The 23,282-nt window shown below is 36.6% G+C and overlaps 1 protein-coding gene across 1 annotated transcript in view; it reads right to left on the reverse strand.

Moving 5' to 3' along the window:
* ATRNL1 (attractin like 1) overlaps positions 1 to 23,282 on the reverse strand; it is a 794,045-nt gene that overhangs the window by 658,057 nt on the left and 112,706 nt on the right. The window contains exon 10 of the mRNA XM_032878996.1: positions 19,632 to 19,786. Within this exon, the coding sequence (XP_032734887.1) occupies positions 19,632 to 19,786 (155 nt within the window). The remainder of the gene's footprint in view (positions 1 to 19,631; positions 19,787 to 23,282) is intronic.

Genomic DNA, 23,282 nt, shown 5'->3' on the forward strand with positions numbered 1-23,282 from the left:
CATGATCGATTTTGCTGCAAGTCTCTTCTGGGGCTAAGTGATATCTTTTATTCTGAAAATTCATGTACTTCAAGCCCAAAAATTTTTCTTGAATTATTCATTTGATAATTTCCTCATTTAAAATTTTCTGTTCTTTATTTTGGCTACTTCTATCATTCAGCAAATTTTCTAGAATAATCATTTAAATTTCCTAACTTTTATTTTACATCTGTCCTTTGTTCATACTACTTTGGAACATAATCTTCATTTTATCTTAAAATCCATTAATTTGTTATCCTAATTTTAATTTCAAAAGCCCCATTTTTGTTTTCTGAATGATCTATTTTTAAAAGTTACATTTTTACTTCATAAATGTAACATCTTCTGTCCATAAAGATTGAAGTTTTTATCTCCTTCCAGGATTACTTCAGTTTCTTTTGATTTCTTTTTTTTTTTTCCTATTCATTTGATATTTTCATCAGATTTAGCAGTTTTTTGCAAATGTCTATGATAACTAGCTGCCCTTTCAAGTTGAAGAATGAAGCACAAAAAGACTGTTTGGAAACTCTGTGCTTGGCCAAGACATGCTGCTGACTGTTGGAATACTTTTTGTTTGTTTGTATTTTGAAATATAACTGAAATGCAACACTGTATAAGTTTAAGGTGTACAACATGACTTGAGGTGCGTGCGTGTGTGTGTGTGTGTGTGTGTAGTGAAATGACTAAACACGGTTTACTTCACACCAAAAAAAAGAAAAAATGTTTTCCTCCTTGTTATAACAACTCTTAAGATTTACTCTGTTAATAACTTTCATATATACTATACAGCAGGATGGAGTTTTGATAGGTGGGACCATTTTAGCTGAAGACCTCCAAATGTTAGTTTTTGCACATGCTTCTCTTGGGCTGGTCAGATTCTTTGAGGTAAATCCTCCAATCTCCTGCCTAGAAGCTATACACCTGGGTAACAGTATTCTGGACCTAAGTAAAGAAAAATGCTAGCAGTTCCATTCATAAGTATGTATACTTTCATAAATTCCACTGTTTCCAAAATCGTACTGACGCCCTCAGCCATGTTCTGGTACCTGGGTCAACATCCACAGAGAAGAAACTTCTGCCTTCCGGCAGAGTAGAAGCAGGACAAATACTCATCTGCACAAGCTGAAGAAGGGAATTTGGGGACTTAACAGCTAATTGTATAGGTTTTTAATCAAATTTTCTGTTTCAGGTCCACAGCACATCCCATTTTCAGAAATACTTAAAAACTCCAAATAAATAAAATAAGATAAAATACAAAATAAAATAAAAGCACATGAGAGACAGACAACTCCAACTCAACTCCCAACTGAATGGAAAGAATACTGGAAGTGTGTCCAAGACAGTGAAATAGTGGGATCTAAGTGATCAAACAACGTATCTACTGATCAAATCACACAGCTAACAAAAGTGAGCAAGACCCATAAAGTCAAAAGTTTGGGGTTTTGAGATTTATCCATTGAGTTTCTTCCTATTTAGGTAATAGTTGTTTGCACATTTGAAAACTGAACACCTCAAGAGGGCCCGGGTGGCTCAGTTGGTTAATCATCTGCCTTCGGCTCAGGTCATGAACCCGGGTTCCTGGCATCCATCCGGCTCACCAGGGAACCTGCTTCTCCCTCTCCTTCTGCAACTCCCCCTGCTTGTGATCTCACACTCTCTCTCTCAAATAAAGAAAGAAAATCTTAAAAAAAAAATAAAAGCTGAACATCTCAATTTAGTAACAATGCTAAAAGATCAGGGAGTTGTAATTCACTATTCACAATAGTGAATCTTGAAAATAGAAACAAGACTAAAACATTAATTAACTTGGGTGTTTCAATCTAAAGAAAGGAAGACTGAGAATTCATCAACTGCTCTTAACTAAGAATAGGAAAAAAAATGAGTGAAATTTGGGTTAATAGATTTAGATAAGATGGAGGAAAAAGGACGATCACTAAGTAATTCAACTTAGATGTAATGCAGATCCAATGACACAACAACATTACGGATATAAAACTGAATGAGACTGAATTCCTGCCCTGAAGGAAAAACAATAGAATGTGACAAGTATTAAGAGAGAGATATAAAAGAGTACCATTGGAGTCTCCCTCCAAAAATAGGAAAGCACATAGTTGCTTCTAAAAGTTAATTTTTTAATTACTATAATAATATTATATAAAATTAACTGAAGAACACATAAAACCCTCATAGTCTTTTTAAATGGGTAAAACTTCCTAAGATAAGTAGTCATGACTTTTTACCTCATAAAAACAATATACTAATTGCTTATCAATGCTATGTAGTATTTAATTCTGAAAACAACTCAGAGGAGTCAATATTTTTGTTGCCATGTTATAGGTAAGGAAACCGTCTTTAGAGGTTTGGTAACTTCCTTAAAGTCACTTAATGGTGAAGTCCATATTCAAAACAAGATCTTAATTACTATATTATACTGTGTCACTATATCATCAAAATATCCTTTTTGACATAAACATTAATGTCATGAAAGTAGTCATATTTTTAAAGTATGCAAGTCCCTGCAGAGAAATAGTAAAGTACACTATTAATTTTTAATTACAGATGAGAATAATTAATTAAGACCAATAATAATACAACACAGTTCTACTTGTAGAAGTTGGTTGCCTTTTAACATATGTGGTGGTAGGAGATGAAGGCTTTATTTCTATCTCCAAGACATCACCTTCAATTATACTAAAAGTTTACAAAGAATTACAAATAATATTTGCTATAGATATTGATGTTATTTAACAGATATTCATGTTCTCTTCCTTCAGGTCCGTGGTAAAATTAAACTCCCACACTTCCTAGAAGTTGGATGTGATAATATGACTTGTTTCTGCCAACAAAATGCAAGTTAAAGTGACACTTGTATTTCTAGATGGAACCACTGAATTACCAATAAAAGACAATGCAATTTCATCCTGGGTCCCTACATGATGACAATAAGCTTAATCTTCCCTGCCTCCAACATTAGACATGTGGTATGAGTAAGAAATTAACTTTTATTGGTCTTAATCCTCTGAAACTTAGAGATTCATGGTGGACATGGATATGTGCTACCCAGACCTCATTCAAGGAAGGAACTGTTGTCCCTGTTGCTGGGAGAGCTGTCGGTGAGCAGTCATCAGCTGCAAACTACTTCAGCAAGTGCCTCAGTATCTTTGGGCCACTTCACGCAAGGCCACATCTTTTCAAGGATGATCCACATGCAACTGCTGATCAACATGAGGTTTTAAAGATCCTGTCACTTCATCCCAACATACCACTCATGTTACCTCCAGCGTTTCTTGTGAATTGAGTTGACTAAGGTTGTCTGTCCAGTATTACAACTCAACTTTTCCTTTTGTCAAATTCTGCTTTCTCCCCTACCTCTCCCAAAGACACTGATTTTAAGGGCTCTCACCAAACATCATAAACACGAAACTCTGTCTCAGAGTCTACTTCCCAGAGAACCCAACTATGACAGCTGGTACCAGGACTGACACAAGAAGAGCAGGAAGTAAGATGGAGGTTGTGAGCTGCATCACATACCACCAGGCTAGCAGTGAAGAACCTATCACTGCTGTAAGCATAACAGAGAAAGCCTCTGGCACAAGATGTCGTCAACTATTAACTTATACCACTGGTAAATTAGGAAGGTATGCCAAAGGAAGGGAATATTCTAGCAGGTGTGAAGTATCAGATGTCTGGTAACAGTTAACTACTAATATACTAAAACCACATGTCTACAGCTTCGCCCCACTGAGCTAGAAAAAAGATAATGAGGGGCGCCTGAGCGGCTCAGTCGATTAAGTGTCCAACTCTTGATCTTGGCTCAGGTCGTGATCTTGGGATTGTGGGACCGTGCCCCGCTTCTGGGTTCAGCAAAGAGTCTGCTTGTGATTCTCTCCCTCTATCTCTCCCCCCAACTCTTTCTCTGTCTCTCAAATAAATAAAAGCTTTAAAAATTAGTAAGATAAATAGGTGGCTTATCTTATCGGTGATAAGCCAATCACCTGGGTGGCTCAGTCAGTTAAGTGTCTGCCTTCAGCTCAGGTCATGATCCCAGGGTCCTGGGATTGAGTCCCACATCAGGCTCCTTGCTCAGCAGGGAGCCTGCTTTTCCCTCTGCCTGCCACTCCCCTGCTACTGCTCTCTCTCTCTCTCTCTCTTTCTCTCTGACAAATAAATAAATTACATCTTAAAAAAATAATAACTAAATAAAAATATAAGAAAGGCCAAGAAAGCCAGAGGCCCTCCTTAGTCCCATATATAAAGGGTGCCAAGTATAGAAAGTCTGCAAATTAAAGAATGTCTGCTATTTCAAAGTCAAGGCCCAGCTAGGAAAAGAAAAAGACCATGACACATGGGTTGGGGACATCTGAGTTGACACCTCTGATAATCTACCCAAATTTTCCAGAATCATTTGAGACTGCAGAAGTTGTCCACCCTACCCTGCATAGATAGTACTAGTCCTTGCTTGAACACAAGGCAGGCTTCTCTCCAGCAAGACTTGCGCCCCAGCTCAGAATCTGTTCACTCCTTCCCTATTGGCCATGGAGTCAATAATCTTGGCTCAGCATAATTCAGCCAGGGACATGCTGTGACTGCTAAGGAAGAAAAGGGATGATGCCCCAAGTATCTGGAAGACCTAAAAAGCAAATATTGGCAGAAGTTGGGGAAGTACACATTGTACTTGATAATAAGGGGAAAGTGACCCAAGAGGCCTTATATTGGATTAGGGAGAGTTTACAGATTTAAAAGCACTCTCCCAAGATGCAGGATTTATGCCCTGAAATGGACCCCAGGAGATGATGTAAGCTCACTATCAAAATGACTCCTATTTACAGCAAAGGAAGCAATCAACAAAATGAAAAGGCAACCTACAGAATGGTAGAAAAGATCTGTAAATCATATATCTGTTAAAGATTTAATATACAAAGATATACAAAGAAATTGACACAACTCAGCAACAAAAAGAAAAAAAATCCAATTAAAAAATGGATAGAGATGTTCATCACTAGCCATCAGGGAGATTCAAATCAAAACCACATTGAGATACCACCTTACACCAGTTAGAATGGCCAAAATTAACAAGACAGTAAACAACATGTGTTGGAGAGGATGTGGAGAAAGAGGAACCCTCTTACACTGTTGGTGGGAATACAAGTTAGTGCAGCCACTTTGGAGAACAGTGTGGAGATTCCTCAAGAAATTAAAAATAGAGCTTCCCTATGACCCTGCCATTGCACTACTGGGTATTTACCCCAAAGATACAGATGTAGTGAAAAGAAGGGCCATCTGTACCCCAATGTTCATAGCAGCAATGGCCACAGTCGCCAAACTATGGAAAGAACCAAGATGCACTTCAACGGACGAATGGATAAAGAAGATATGGTCCATATATACTATGGAGTATTATGCCTCCATCAGAAAGGATGAATACCCAACTTTTTTATCAACATGGATGGGACTGGAAGAGATTATGCTGAGTGAAATAAGTCAAGCAGAGAGAGTCAATTATCATATGGTTTCGCTTATTTGTGGAGCGTAAGGAATAACACGGAGGACATGGGGAGATGGAGAGGAGAAGTGAGTTGGGGGAAATTGAAGGGGGAGACAAACCATGAGAGACTGTGGACTCTGAGAAACAAACTGAGGGTTTGGAGGTGAGGGTGGTGGGAGGTTAGGTTAGCCTGGTGGTGGGTATAATGGAGGGCACGTATTGCATGGAGCACTGGGTGTAGTGCATAAACAATGAATTCTGGAACACTGAAAAGAAATTTAAAAAAATAAATACAAATTTTTAAAAAAATGGATAGAGGAAATGAACAGATAGTTTTCCAAAGATGACATCTAAATGGCCAAAAGGTATAAGAAAAGGTATTCAGGGGAGCCTGGGTGGCTCAGTGGGTTAAGCCACTGCCTTCGGCTCAGGTCATGATCTCAGGATCCTGGGATCGAGTCCCGCGACGGGCTCTCTGCTCAGGGGGGAGCCTGCTTCCCCCTCTCTCTCTCTGCCTGCCTCTCTGCCCACTTGTGATCTCTCTGTCAAATAAATAAATAAAATCTTAAAAAAAAAAAAAAAGAAAGAAAGAAAAGAAAAGGTATTCAGAAGTGCCTGGGTGGCTCAGTTGGTAAAGCGTCTGCCTTAAGCTCAGGTCATGACCTCAGATCCTGGGATCAAGCCCCACATCAGGCTCTCTGCTAAGCAAGAAGGCTGCTTCTCCCTCTCCCTAGTTGTGCGTGTGCTTGCTCTCGCTTTCTCTCTCTCTCTCTCTCTCTCTCTCCCTGTGAAATAAATAAATAAATAACAAAAAAGGTGTTCGATATCACTAGTTATTGGGGAAAAGCAAATCAAAACCACAATAAGCTATCACTTCACACGTTAGAATGGCAATCATCAAAAAGAGAAAAGATACCATGTGTTGATAAGGACATGAAGAAAAGGGAACCCTGTGCACTGTTGGTGGGGATGTAAATTGGTTTAGTCACTGTCCCTCAAAGAGGAAGTTTCCTCAAAATATTAAAAATAAAACTACCATATATGATCCAGCAATCCCACATCTGGGTATATACCCAAAGGAAATGAAAACAGGATATCAAAGAGATCTCTGCACTCCCATGTTCACTGCAGCATTATTCACAGAAGCCAAGATACAGAAACAACCAGAGTGTTCATCAATGGCTGAATGGATAAAGATGTGACATATCTACATATATATGTGTATGCATTATATATATATATCTATATATACATGTGTGTATATATATAATACACAATGGAATATTATTCAGCCCTAAGAAAGAAATCCTGCCATTTAAGAAAACAAGGATGGACATTGGAGGTATCACACTAAGCAAAGTAAGTCAGAGAAAAAAAGATAAATACTACACAGTATTTGTCTTTATTTGTGGAATCTAAAGGGAAAAAAAAAAAGTCAAGCTCATAGAAACAGTTAACAAATGTTTGCCAGGGACTAAGGAATAGGGGCAATAAGGAGAGGTTCATAAAAAGGATATAAACTTTCTGTTATAAAATGAGCCAGGATGAGGATTTAATATACAACATGGTTACTATAGTTGATAACAGAGTATTGCATCATTGAAATTTGCTGAAAGAGTAGAACTTACTCTGCAAAGAACATCAAATTTAAAAAAGGAAAAAAGGGGCACCTGGGTGGCTCGGTGGGTTAAAGCCTCTGCCTTCAGCTCAGGTCACAATCCCAGAGTCCTGGGATTGAGCCCCACAGCGGGCTCTCTGCTCGTCGGCGAGACTACTTCCCCCTCTCTCTCTCTGCCTGCCTCTCTGCCTACTTGTGATCTCTGTCTGTCAAATAAATAAATAGTCTTTAAAAAAAAAAAAAAGGAAAAAAATGTGAACTTATGGATGCATTAACTATACTAAGGGATTCCTATCACAATGTATACATATAATCATTACAATGTACATGTTTTTATATCTTATAATTTTGCCAGTTATACCTCAATAAAGCTAAAAAAGAAAAAGAAGATGCGTAGAGACATAAAAAATACAGCCTTTGCTGAGTAAGGTCAAAATGTTAGAATTGCCATAACAAAGAGCAAAGAGAGGATAAAAAGTCTAGAAATATGGGCATTCTGCAATGGATATACTAATGTAACACCAGAAAATCTACCAGGTCTTCTATCTATGGAAAGGGCCAGAGGGTATGCCATTTACCAAAGTCATGAAGAATGGGATAGAGAAAGTGGTACTGGAATCAATAAGAATGTGCTGGCTCCACAGACCAAAGCTGATGGTAGGAGAAACCACAACAAAACTGAGCTCAATGATGGAGACAAGAGGATAATCCATCCCAACTGGTGACATTAAACCATCAGAATCCAATCCAAGTAGAGGGCAAGATTTATAATAAGAAGCAAGGTTGGAGCATCAGTCAAGGAGACTAACACGTTAAAAATTAGAGATGTTTAATAGACCACAGCATCCCTCGAAGCAAAATAGGCAGCCAGCAAGGGCACTACTACCTAACTTAAATCATCAGAAGAAATCAAGGATGGATGATCAGGACCTGATGGTAGATGTTGCAATAAAAAGTCACAATTTATTGCTCAGTTTCTGAAATTGAGCCATTTATGAAGTCCAGATTTGATATATTTAAAATTCTGATGCCTACAGGGAATGACCCTGCAATACCACAGTAAGTGTACATGGTAATAATTCCCCTATTTCTTTACCAAAGTCACCCATGATCATTTAATTGCATAACTAGGGGGAAAAGCAGCACAAACATTTCAAGTACAATTGGACAAGGTCTGAGTTAGCACTGACACCCTGGATATAAAGTGTCATCATGGCCTCTCTTTACAGGAGAGATATATGGCAATGAGGTAATTAATGACGTCCTGGCCAAGGTCCTGTTCAAAATGAGTCACTTCACCTATGAAGTGGTCATGTTCTGGATGTTTCTGGCAAATGGCACAACACTGACATTGGGTCGGTCCTTGGCTTTCACAGTGGAAAAGATCAAGTGGAAACTTCTGAAACAACCACCCCCTGGATAATGTATTACATTTTAAACAAATGTTGCATTCTGGGGGGGTGGGGGCTGGCAAGAATTAGTATTGCCCTGAAGAATTAAAGAATGCAGGGATGATGGACCCCATCAAATCTCCTTTTAAATCACCAATCTGGGCCCTGCAAACTAAACAAAGCCTGGAGGATGACAAGAGCCTACTACCAGGTAGTAGCCCAAATAGTAGTCACTATGCAAAACGCGTATTTTTGTTAAAGCAGATTAACATGACCATTTTTTGTAAATGTGTTGTTTGCTGATCCTTTCAAAAAAGAGGATCAAAAACAGTTTGCTTTCATATGGAATAGGAAATAGTATACATTCACAATTTTCGCTCAGGATCATACTAACTCTCCCTCCTTTTGTCATAACATACAACACATTTGGTCCAATTGGACATCTTGCAGAACATTACATTGTTCCATTACATTAATGACATCATTCTAACTGTGTATAGATGAGTAAGAAAGGCTTATGCAATGGAGGCCTTGTTAAGACATACAGGCTTCAAAGGGTGAAAGATAAAACCTACAAAGATTCAGATTTCATATTAGTAAAATATTTAGGGAACCAGCGGTCAAGAACATTTTCAGACAGCTCATCTGAATTGAAAGACCAATTACTGGGGTGCCTGGGTGGCTCAGTGGGTTAAGCCTCTGCCTTCAGCTCAGGTCATGAACTCAGGGTCCTGGAATCGAGCCCCACATCGGGCTCTCTGCTCAGCAGGGAGCCTGCCTCCCCTTCTCTCTCTGCCTGCCTCTCTGCCTACTTGTGATCTCTCTCCTGTGTCAAATAAATAAATAAAATCTTAAAAAAAAAAAAAAAGACCAATTATTACATCTTGCAATGCCCATGAAAAGCAGAAAGCAAACCATCCAGTAGGTCTCTCTGGGTTCTGAAGGTAGCTTATTTCAGTCCTGGGAATACTGCTCTAGCCCACATACTGAACAACATGAAAGGCTGTCAGCTCTGAGTTCATGCCAGGTTAGGGAATAGCTCTGCTATAGGTTCAGGCTACCCTTTGTAAGCAGACTTGCACTTAGGGCTGCATGACCCAGAAGAATTATAGCTATTGGTGGTGGCACTGTTGGGAAAAGTAGCACATGAAATATACAGAGAGTAGAATCCCAGTAAAATCCCAATGCAGACCCCATATACATGTCAAAGGCCATATCATCTGCAGTGGAAAATTTTATTCTCTATGCCTGCCATGTTATTGGACCCTGCCAGAGACAGAGACCCTGTGTTATCAACTGACCATGTGTTCAGAGTTTTATATTATGAGCTGACTCTGTTATTAAGAATCATAAGAACATAAAATGAAAGTGGCACCCAAGATCAAGTGTGAGCCAGATCACATAATGCACAAGCACTCTGCACGAACAGGTAGTTCAGGCCCCATGTTAAATATCACTGTTACCAGCACCTGTCATCTTACAGCTATGGTCATATGAAGAATTCTCTATGCCCGGATAACAAGAAGAGAAAAGTACAAATATTTCAGCTTGATATGTGGGCACAAGTCAAAAGTGGACATCACCTAGAGAACCTCACTCAGGAGTGACCTCAAGGAACAATGGAAAAGGAAAAGCCTCTCAATGGGGCAGGTCTTTGGGCAGTGTGTCATCCACAATGTGTGCAAAGAGAAATGGCCCAAGAGCAGTAATTAGTGGTCTAGCTCACTGATCAGTAGCGTAGAGAAAGAAATACTGAAAGATCAGAAACAAAGAGGGCCTGGGGTAGAGGCACATGGATGGCTATATTTGAACGAGTACAAAATATAAAGATCTTTGTGACACAATATAAAGGCATCAGAGAGCATCTAACATGGAAGCGACAGTAAACAACAAGCAAACAAATGACTAAAACAGCTAGCATCAGGTAGGCTCCACTATAGGATACCTCAGTGCTGGCACAATGAGAACATGAACAAACTAGCCATGATAGAGAGATGGAAGTCATCTAGGGATGCAATAACATGCGCTCCTCTGAACAAAGCTGATTGAGCTACTGTTACTGGCAATTGGTCAGCCTGCCAGCAAGGTATCATCTCTGGTCCCTTAATGAAACCATTCCCCAAGGCCACCAAATAAACACTTAGTGGCAAGCTGACTACAAATGGGCCCCTTCCACCCTAATCTGATCAACAATTCATTAGGACAAGAATAGATACATACTCGGAATATCAGTTTGATTTTTTCCAACCACAGAGTCTTAACCAGTATGACTGCCTTAGAAATTATGAAGTAATAGATCAAGCAGCAGGGGATCCTATGTAATCAAAAGACACACTACAGCAAAGAGCCCATAACCATGGGATCCACTGGATCCTGTAACACACAGTCTGACAGACCTTTGGATAGGCACAAATGAAACACCACCATGCAGGATACACCTTGGAATTTAGCAACTTTACATGGTAATCTGTTCCCAGTAGGAAGAATATAAAAGTCCAGGACCCAAGGAGTAAAAGCCACTCTTAGTGGTCTCACTTTCAGTGATACAGTTGAGTAATTTGTGCTTCTTATCCCAGAAATCTGGGCTCTGCAGGATTAGAGATCTTATTCCCCAAAGGGGAAATACTCCGGCAGAGGCCAAAGCAATGCCCCTCTGAACTATAAGCCATAGTGTCCCTTAGGCACTTCAGGCTCCTTCTGTCAAGGTACCAGCAAGCAGGCGAAAAAGGAGTCACCATCTTGGCAGGGATAATTGGCCCTGATCATCAAAGGAAGGTAGAACCACTGTTACAAAATAAGGGGAGGGGAATATATTTGGTACACAGATGATCCCTTGGGTGTCCCTTGGTATCCTCTTGCCAAGAGTGATGGTAAATGGGCAACTTCAATACCCAGAGCAGGAGGTACATAATGACCAGGGCTCAAATACCTAAGGGTAAGGGTCTACATCATACCACCAGGTAAGTCACAAAGATTGTAAGAGGTTCCAACTGAAAGTAAGGAATATTTACAAAAAATAATAAAAGGGGGACATGCTGAACATCAGTTATAGCCTGAAACCAGCTACAGAAGCCAAAGCAATAACCCAGGTTTCCCCCAGTAAGAATGAGTCACTGGAATCCTAGAGGAGCTCTTGAGAAATGTGCTTGAAGTAGACCGAGTAGCTCAAAGAACAAATCGTGATGAACATGGACATGATCTGCCTAAATACACCTTCAGAAAGAACCTCTTTTCCCTGCTGCTAGGACTGGTGTCAAGCAACATCATTCAGCTACCAGCCCCCATGGAGACGGCTTTAGCTCCACACACAGACCTTCCTCACCCAAGTTCTGACACTCCTAGGAGTGGCTCTCATACAATGACTGATCAAGGCCTGGCTATTCCATCGTCACAAAGGACAACTCTCATGAACATTTCAACTCCAGAGTTCCCCTGGGATTGACTGTAGCTGTTAAAGTCTACTTGAATTTTTCCTCTGCCCAATCCTGCTTCTTTCATGTCCTTTTCAGAGCTGTTTATCCCAATGACTCAATAAGTACCCCCAAACACTAAACTCTGTCTTAGAATTTGCTTTCCAGAGAACCCAGACTATGGCAGGATTGTTTGTTGCCAGAGTATAACCTAACCTGTACTGACTAATACAATACAATAAATGTGAGTTTCCTCTACAGTTTCTTAGAATTGCTGGCAAATTGTTTTCATTCATAAAACTGTTTAGAAAATGGGGTACCTGGATGGCTCATTTGGTTAAGCATCTGCCTTTGGCTCAGGTCATGAACCCAGGGCCTGGCAATCAAGCCCCATGTTGGGCTCCCCGCTCAGCGGGGAGTCTGCTTCTCCTTCTCCCTCTGCCCTTCCCCACTCTGTGCTCTTTCTCAAATAAATTAATAAAATTTAAAAAAAAAAAAACAGTTTAGGAAGAACAGAATTTAAGTTGCAAGCTTATGAAAAGCTTGTTGAGATAAGCGACGTTTGCGGATATAGACACTTTTTGATCCTTGCTGATATTTGCCCAACATGCCAGGATTTTTCAACAGAATAAGAAAAGAAAAGTATAAGAGCAGTTGTTACAAATAGGCTTTCTACTTATCCCTTCCTGTTTCTTCAATAGCTACAAAATAGAAAGTTGAGCTAGATAAATTCTGTTGCTGAATTTTCACATTCTTGGCCAGAATTCATTATAAAACACAGACTGGTTTTCCTATAACATGTAGAAGTTAACAAATGCCTTAAAGTTCAATATTAAACTAATATAATTTGTTTACATATAGTCTATTCCCATTATTACATTGAAAAGTCTGCTTATTATTACTCTAACTACAATCTATAATTGTATTTCTTGCTAAGAAGACAATGTATTTCCAGAGCACTCAGGTCATTATCACCTAACAAACATTTCAAGGCTACACAAATGAGAGCAAAACCCTACAGCCTACTGATGCCATGAAAACTGACAAAAACACCATTCCATGACAACAGAAAAACCACACAGGATTAACGACCAAACTAAAATATACTCTCTGAAATACAGATTTTAAAAAACACTTCTACAGCAAGGTACTAAATATTAATTTATAAATTTTATTCAATACACATAAGATCAAGAAATTAGGGGCGCCTGGGTGGTTCAGTGGGTTAAAGCCTCTGCCTTTGGCTCAGGTCATGATCTCAGGATCCTGGGATCGAGCCCCACATCGGACTCTCTGCTCAGCGGGGAGCCTGCTTCCTCCTCTCTGCCTACTTGTGATCTCTGTCTGTCAAATAAATAAATAAATCTTAAAAAAAAAAAAAAGTCAAGAAATTAGAGGTAGCATTCTCTCAAACCCAAATTATCTCTTTATGAAGGGCCACACAATTACATTAAGAACTTATGCTGAAATTAGAGACTGGTTTATCAATGATGCAAAAAATAGTACAGGTGGAAAATGCATAGGCATTGGTTAATTTTTCTAAAAATATTCATATTTTTCATGAAAATATGTATCTATACCACTTTAAGGACATATTTTAAAGACCCTTTTAATAACCCACTTGAAATGCCAGTTCAAAAGTCAGTCAGTATTCATATTACTAAAAACAATACACCTATTATATATATAAGACTCAAAACTAGATGAATATAAAGAAAAACTTCTATTATTGATTTGTATATTTTGTAATAGAAAACCAAACTTATGGATGTTGCCAAAATGTTTTTCCACCTGCCCCTTAAGTGACGGTGCTTCACTGGGTTTTTCATCCACTAAGTCTTCTAATATGTAAAGAGTGCACACTCTTCCTAGGTTATCTCACCACAGCTCCACTCAGGATACTGTCCCCTGTGATTCACTCAATGAATATTTATATTTATTTAGTTTCTTACTCTCTGCCTGAAAAAATGTGTATCACTATTTGACTCTCAGTCTTAATTGAAATGATTTTATAGTTTTAACATACAATGATATTTCCTGCTGGCTTCTGTACAGTCTTGACGTAAAAATATTTATAGGTTTCTTGATGAATCATACATGAATTCCTAGAATAACTCCTATTTGGTCAGAGTTTATTATACTTTTGAAACACTGTCAAGTTCTATTTGCAAATAATTTATTTTAAATTTTTTATTCTATATTCATGACTGCTTCCCCCTGCCTTCTTCCCCTGGGGTTTTGTTAAGACATTTGAAAACTTTTCTTTCAGTTTTATATTTTATTACAAGAATCTGTATTCAGCAATTTTTGCATTCAAAAGAATCTCTCAAAACGCTAGTAGATCTGTTAAGAGAAAAAGAGATTTATTCATTTTTCTTTTTTCATTTTTCTTCTTCCTTGATTTTCTATCTTGAGATCAATTCTCTGATTAATTTGTGGGAGAGGGGAGGTACAGTATAATTCAAATATACCTTAAATATCTGATTAACTCTAAATCTACTAATAAAACTAATTTTCTTGAGTGACTTGCCACATTAGCAAATATTATATGCCCTTTCCCCAATTAAAGATCATTCAAATATTTTCCTGTTAAATTAGAGAAAAAATCATTATCATAGCATAGCGGTAGAATCAAAAGAAATTTGAACTTAGGCTTGGGTTCAAATTCTAAATAGACCATCTTATGACCTATGTGACTTTGGGTTTAACCATGCTAAATCAGTTTCTTCCCCTATAAATAACATAACCATACATACTACATAGGTGTTATTAGAGGTTATGATGCATTATATCATAAAGCACGTGTTAAGTGCCAAGCACCACAGGAAACATTTGACAAATACTAGTTCTCTCTTTTCTCAAATTGAAAGGTCACTTTTTCCTTTAATTATTGGCCTCCTTTTAAAAAAGAAGAAGATACTATTCCTTCTATATAATAATATATAGAAAGGACCCCTTGAGCAAAAAATACAATAAAGCTAAAACCAGTAGTTGGCTAAATTCAGTGAAAAAAATGTGTGAATAATTTTAAGAGATTTTTTGATGACAAAGAGAAACAAATAGGTTCTTTCAGGTGACCAGGCAAGGGGTGCTGATTTCACCAAAAAAGAACCCTAACAACTTAACAAAGGGTATAGAGAAATATTAATTAACAGAGGAACTAAAGAAATTACCTCCAGAAAATGAAAATAATTATAAAGAGCAAGTAGGTTGGGATTTCTATAATTTTGCTGATGTGTTCAAAAAATTAAATAATTAGATGTTTTATTTAAATATGATTTTTAATGAAATTATATATCTTATAAAATTGTATCCATTGTACATATACACACATACACATTCTACAGGAGTGTACAAAAGTATGTGTGCTAAGTTTCATAAACCAGTCAAGTGATTTTTAATGGTATGGTGAACTACAACTTCACTGTGTTTTAACTGTGTGGTTAACTGTATATATTACTACACATTGCCAATTAAAATAATAAGGCTTCTGAAAATATGAAATTACTTTTAAGTTCTCTTTACTGAATTTGTTTTCAAATAATCACCTACCTAGAAATTAATGTCATAAGTAAAACTGTCATGTTCAAGAAATTTAGTTTAAAAACTCTTATTATTAGAACACCTGGCTTGCTCACTTTGTAAAGCACACAACTCTTGATCTCAGGATTCTGAGTTCAAACTCCAGATTGAATGTAGAGCTCACTTAAAAAAAAATAAAATAGGGGTGCCTTGCTGGCTCAGTTAAGTGTCTAACTCTTGATTGTGGCTCAGGTCATGATATCAGAGTCCTGGGTTGAGCCTCATATGGGGCTCTGCACTTGGAGATGGGGGATCTGCTCAAAATTCTCTTCCCTCTGGTCCTCCTCCTGAGTGCTCTCTCTCTTTCTCTCTCAAATGAATAAATAAATCTTGAAAAAAAAAATTTTAAATTTTTATTTATTTATTTATTTATTTGACAGAGAGAGATCACAAGTAGGCAGAGAGGCAGGCAGAGAGAGAGAGAGAGGAGGAAGCAGGCTCCCTGCCGAGCCGAGAGACAGATGCGGGACTTGATCCCAGGACCCTGAGATCATGACTTGAGCCGAAGGCAAAGGCTTAACCCACTGAGCCAGCCAGGCACCCAGAAATAAAAAAATTTTTAGAACTCTTATTATTTTGATCTGATTTGAAGTTTCCGCTTCAGTTTCAATATATCTGCTTTCTGCAAGATATATTTCTAATATAAATCCTACTTTAATCTAATTCAGGAAATCACACTTTGGTGTTTCTACTATCTTTTTAAAGAAAAAGATATATGATCCCTGTATCTCTGAGTTGTCCTTCATCTTGTTCAGAATTCTATACATCCTCTTAACCACTGGGCAAATTTTCTTACTGGAAAATAATGACTACCATTTGTATTTAAAGGGTCATAATTCTATGTTAGGCCTACCAAACATTCTTGTAATAATAGCTCTTCATTTGATGATTCTGAAATAATGTCTCAAAATTCAGTTCATTATTAATGCCTGTTTCAATTCAGGACAATCTCTCATTTGTAAATGCTAAAATCCTCAAACTACTTAGAGATATTTTAGAGATGTGAAAAAAAAACTAACAACCTGATACCTTTTTTCCTTCTAACCCTAGAAAACTAACTTTTATGACAATGCATACTTCACACAGCCAAGTAATTTCAGAGTATAAATGTCTAATAACAGAAGATGAACATGAGGCATGTTTTTCCATTACATCCTTAGCTGAAGGTTATCTTTACCACAAAGATCATTTTCATCTTGAGTAAAGTGTCATGGTGGCTTTCTGAAAGCAGTAATACTACCACTAACAACAACAAAAAAATAACAAAGTTATCTGATGTCAAGCTAGATTTATAAACAAGAGCGTTAAGTAATATATCATTCTATATTAGAGTTGATTCAGTCTCATTCACCAGCCCTGGGTCTATTACCAATTGCACTTGAGTTACTTTTTTTAAAATACAGATGCCCAGTGCCTAATCTAAGAGAATCAGTTTATACAGATCTAAGTTTTTCCCTACAATCTTCAAGGGGGATGCCAAGGTACAGCCATGTTAAAAAATCACTGCCATGTGCCTTCCACATCTATCATCTATAGTGTAACAATGAGAACTGTGAAGTCAAGGTTATGTCCTCAAAGATTAACAATATTCACTATGTAAAATTTACTATGGCAATTAAGGTTGAAATAGTACTTTTTAGAGCAATGTATTGGCACAAATATTCCTATTTATTTATTTAAACATCATAAAACACAATACAATCAGCTAACTCCTCAGGTGCACTCCAGTTAAACATGCCATAAAAGTCCAAGGATAATGTACTAAAGAGAAAAATTAGCAAGATGACCTTTTTTTCAAAACAGATCTATTTTCCAGTTGGTTCATTATGCAATGGTTGTATTTTATTTCCATAAAATATACTCCATAAGGAAAACAACTATTTTGGAAAACATTTTCTGAAATATAAAAAATACTTTTCCCAGGAAAATATTCCAACATTTGATGCCACAAATTTAAGAGAATAAAAACAGATTTGGGGAGACAGCTTTATTGGGAACGGCACAAAAATAATCAAATGAGGTAAAACAGAACACTTTCATCCTATGTTGTTTTAGGTTTTGTTAATATTGTTAATATTTTGTTGTTAATTGTTAATGTTATGTTTAAGTGTAAAAACTGCTTAAAATGTTATTCTCTCTCCCATCTGAAAATTTGCTTGAAAAACGAAACTGGTATTTGCTTCTATCCTTCCACAGCATTAAAAAACATTATTAAACATAAGTGTCTGATAATCTGTTACAAAATTAGAACATAAAATGGATCCAACCAAACAGCAGCATGAGGTACTCAAGTAGAAAGACTACGTAAGTTTTAGGAGTTACAAAAGCTGGATGTACCACTTACCACCTGCATGGTTTGGGGCTTAATATTCCAGAAATGAGTTTATTAACACCTTGTTACAAAATTATTAGAGAGGTTAAGATATTGTATATAAAGTCCTTAGCACACTATCTAATCCTTAGAAACACTTAACAAATAGTAATTAGAATAATGATAATCTGATCTCTCTCAAAGTAATCTAATACCTCTATTATTTTTCACATGGATAAACTTTTTTGATACATAAACCCTAAGATATAATAATCTTGAACAATATGGAAGGAATAAAATTAATTTCCCAATATGTTAGCTACAAAATACCTCAACATTAACTCCTTCATTAAAGTATACAAAGTAGGTGGTAACTCCTTGAAGAATCTTCTGAAAAAGTCCAAAATCTCACTTCATAGGTTTTTAACAATAATAACAAATTCTACACTTTTTCAGTTCTTATTCATAAAAGAAAAAACAAAATGAAACAAAATCCCTTCATCTACCTCCAGAGGAATAAGCTTACTGTCTCATCACAGCCAAAAAAATATGTTGGCAGCCTCAGCCTGGCAATGACAGATCATAAAAAGGAGCCTAGATTCAGAACATCATTTAATCCATTTTTCAGGATCTCAGCACTAATTTATAAACCCAGACAATCCAATTTTGATAATGAATTATCACTTCAAATTATTAGTCCAAAAAGGTAAAGATTTAATTATTTAGTATCTAAAAATCCTAAAGGCAGTGGATTCTTTATAATGATTAATCACAGACAGATACTCACAGTTTAGAATAAAAAAATATGCTTAATTTTATCACTAGGAATTTCCTTCCAAATGTATAACAGTATAAAAACCAAAGTCCTTACTAATAGGCATAAATTTTTTATATGCCACCACTTGAAATAATTTTTCAAAGTAGACTATGTGCCTTTATGATGTTTAAGAGCAAAACTATATCTCTTAAATCCATTAAGTGTGCTATTCTTTAGTTTATTTTTTATTTTTATTTATCAGGAAGTTTCATAATAGCTTAAAATTGTCATATTACTTTACACCATCAATTAAAACTGTTCTGAACTACTGTTAAATATATTTTAAATATCAAGTAGTCTTCATCTATAAAATGACACAAAGAGAAGAAATATTTTCACTATACTGGTCCACTGAGTAGCTAAATTTAGTATTTCAAAAAATATATTCATTTAATGTTTAGAAATTAAAGGACTATAGATAGCATAATTAAAATTAAGAAAAATATATAAATACACTGTACTTCTGGCTCTCTGAAAAATATTCTTATTTGGTTACTTCCATTCCCAGATATGTTCTGGGTTTCCATTTTGTCCCCAAATCTTATTTCCTTAGCTCTACTGTCTCTATGCTCCTCTCTTTACTTCTATCATCTTCCTACACAAAGGAACTATATAACTCTGTGTTTAATTTAAATGCATCTTTGCTCATACACACTAACCCTAAAATGCTTGCATTCCTACTAGTAATTTACATAATTCGACAGAGCCCCATATCTGTCTGTTATCAAAACTAATATGGCAACACAATAGACTGATAAAGGGCTCACATAGGGATACAATATACAAAAGCCCTCAAAAAGGATGCTTAAACCTAGAGTGTCTGTTCTCCTGGCCCTATACTACTATTGTGCTGAAATTAGAGAGAATTCCATTCATAATCTGTCACTGAATTTATCTCTAAAATGACATATACACATGCTGTCAATTAATGTATTTGAGAATCTCTATATGACAAATTTCTGGTATTTCCTACTTTGTACAATCCTAACAGATACATACCTATGTCATATGCCAGGAAATCGGCAGAAAAACATTTTGCACCGTTACTCAAGGAAGTGTCATTATGGGTATTTCCTCCAAAAATAAGCATAGCTCCATTGATAAGAACAGCTGAATGAAGGTATCTGGCAAACCCACTTTCTTTCAAAATAGTCCTACAGGATAAAATTTGAAAATGTATTACAAAGGATAAAAAGACCTCCCTGATTTTATATATATTATAATAAAGGGTCTAACTTGCATATAGAATTTTCCTTCAAATTATGAAAATAACATGCTTTATTTTTTAACAATTCATAAATGTCCTCTAAATTTCAATATTTTTAAAATATTTTGAGATTCAGTTTTTTAAAATGTTCTGAGGAAACACAATATTAAACATAATTGTTCATGATTTTGTAATTTATATTTTGAACTTTTATTTCATTTATAAAAGTAGGAAACAAGTGTCCTTAAAACTAGAGGACCAAAGTACCATCAGTTTTAAATACAAAAGTAAATAGAAAGTTTAATATAATAAATTTACTCTGAACTGTATTCAGTTAAAACTAATAATTCACATGGATCCCATAATACACTAAGTTTTTATTTAAATATAACATACATAAAAATGCACATGTCTAAAATTCAATGAAATTTCACAAGATGAACATAACTGTATAAAGAGTACTGAGATATTTTTTTTAAAAGATTACCACTGTTCTGATTCTTTTGTGGTTCCATACCAATCTTAGGATTGTTTGTTCTATTTGTATTGTTGCTGTACTTTATAAAATAGAATCATATAGCTTGTATCCATTTGTATACACATTATTTTGCTTAAGATTATTTTTGAGGTAGATCCATATTGTGTAAAATCACAATGTATTTTTAAGAAACATCAAATTAACATAAACATTTTTAATTAATTGAAGTATAACTGAAAGTACTATAAATATACGCTCATAATTATATTTCACCTTAATGTACTAAAATCTTATAAACTGCATGACTCGATATGAATCAATATTTCGTAAGTATTCCAAATAAAGCAGTGCTACTAAAAAAGAATCAGAATGTAAACCCAGTACATACAGTATAATGAGTAAGATATGTATAGTATATATCTCAAAAACCTATAGCAATTAATGCTTAAAGAATATGCAGCTGACTTCCATAATAGCAAGATAAGGAGTCCCACAAATTCTATAGGGAGAGAACTATAATTGGTAAAAATTACCAAAAAACGGCATTTAATTTCTCAGAAAAATTTAGTAAGAGCAACAACAAATAATTGTTATTTGTAAATAAATAAATAAATAAATATTTACTCAAGAATGTCTACGAAATTTCAGTAAGAACAGCAGGAGTCCATGATACTTAACCTACTATCTACTCCCATCCTTCCCCATATCAGCACCCTCCTCCACCACACACACACAACTAGTTCAGCAAGGAGGAAGTTCAACTCCAGGTGGGTAAAGCTGAGAACAGACAGCTCCTTCATTCCTCACCTCCTAGTCCAGGCCACTGATAGCTAACCAGGAACAGCAAACAGCCAGTACTTCTCATGGCCCCCAGTTCTGGGTAACAAAATCTCTACTCCAGAAATACATGAGAGGTCTGAATGTTCATCCTCGACCTAGTCCCAGCTGTAAGCTATATGCTCAGGCCTAGCAGGCTAAGAGGGCCAAGAAATCTTCACCCCACATCAGTCATAGGCAGAAGTTCTATGCAAGCTGAGAAGAGCAAAGGCCACTGTCCCCCATCTACTTCCTGCACAGAACACAGTGGAATCACTCTAGGAGGAACAGACTACTAACCCCACCTACAATTCCAAAGTAGTGGCACAGAGTCTCACCTCACCCCACACCAGGGAGACGCAGGCTAAGAAAAAGAGAGCACCACAGATGTCCCAAGGGAACTGAGTTTATTTGTAACAAAAGGTGGGAAACTTCAAGCTCTAAGGGCACTCTCAAAAACAATGGAGATTTTCACTGTAAGCAATTAAGAGACAGTTGGCAACTCCCTGAGAGCGATCAGCTAAAACACAGAATAGAGAGGAGTTCACCAGAGAAAAGCAGGGGGAAAGACAGCTAGTAAGAGCCATACTAGAGTCAGAATCTCTAAGACTGGTCTCAAAGACCATGCCTGAAAAAGGGCTGAAATTGAATTCAGAATAAGGAGCAATTTATGCCCCCAGAGTATTGCTGAGAATAATTCACCCACAGTCAGCAACTAGTGGTGCTAGCATGTGGTTGTAATGCGGCCAGATAGCTTACCACAGAAGTCAGAGGGAAAAGTCAGAAAGCCCCGCTAACACTACTGTCATCCAGGGGGGATTTCATGCATCCTCAGGCTGCTTCCTCTAAGGAGCAACATCAGAGGATCCACTGGAGGAAGAAAATGACTTCACTAAAACAGTTCAGCAAAGTCACTACATAAGTAAAATTACAACAGTTCCAGAAAAGGAGGAAAAACCAGGATCCAGAGTTGCTACAATATGTTATCTAAAATGTTCAGTGTTCAGGGGAAATTATGGCATGCAACGAAATAGGAAAGAGTAACCTATACACAGGGAAAAAAGCAGGCAACAGAATTGCCTTTGAGAGAACCCAGATGTCAGATGAAGCAAAAAAAACTTCAAAGCAGCTATTATAAATGTTCAGTCTTAAAGAAAACAGGTTTAAAGAAGTAAAGGAAAATAAAAAATGTCATATCAAATATAAAACAAAAGATACAGAAATTACCCAAATCTAGAATTCAAAAGTATAAGAGTTGAAATTTTTACGTTTATGACAGAAATCTAATAGTAAATTTCAACAAGAAGAAAAAAAATCAATGACGTAGAGGACAGAAAAACAGAGATTCTGCTATCTGAAGGATAAGAAAAGAAAATGAACAAAGCCTGTAAGAAATGTAGAACACCATTAACAGCAACAATACACATTTACTGAGAATACGAGCGCAGAGGGTAAAGTGGTAAAAAATTTTCAAGAAATAATGTGTGACAACTTCCTAAATTTGATGAAAAACATTAATATACACATTCAAGTAGCTCCATGAACTACAAGGAGGAAAAAACACAGAAAGAACCACATTCAGACATAAAATAGTAAAAACGTTGAAGACCACAGAGAAAGAGAAAATATTAAAAGCAGCAAGGAAGATTTTTTTGCATACAAGAGAACACCAATAGGACAAACAACTGACTTTACACTAGAAATAATAAAGGTCAAAATGCAGTGAAATGACATATGCAAAGTGCTGAACGAAAAAAAAATCAAAATACAGGGAGGGACATATGATAATGGAATAAGAGTTTTCTGACCTCGTCCTCCCATAGAAACAGATTTTATCAACTATGGAGGGATAAGAGAACCTTTATGGGAGCCCAGAAGTCCCAGGACCACTTGGAGCAAAAATTCCAAGAATAGGAATGTCAAAGAGGGTAGGAAGAACATTATCACATCACCTCTCCCCAAGACAACACTGCTCACTCCCAAGAGAAACCCCTTCAACCTACAATTATTCCCATGGGGGAAGTGAGAATATAGTATGTATCTGGCTTCCACAGCCAAGAAGGATTATGCCCATCCAGAAAGATAAGAAGATTGGCAGAGTAAGAAAAAGGGTGCTCACAGCAACTGGGGCACAAATCTCAACAAAGAC

This window comes from Lontra canadensis, unplaced genomic scaffold, assembly GCF_010015895.1.
Source record: "Lontra canadensis isolate GAN:19392208 unplaced genomic scaffold, GSC_riverotter_1.0 scaffold3, whole genome shotgun sequence".
NCBI lineage: Eukaryota > Metazoa > Chordata > Mammalia > Carnivora > Mustelidae > Lontra > Lontra canadensis.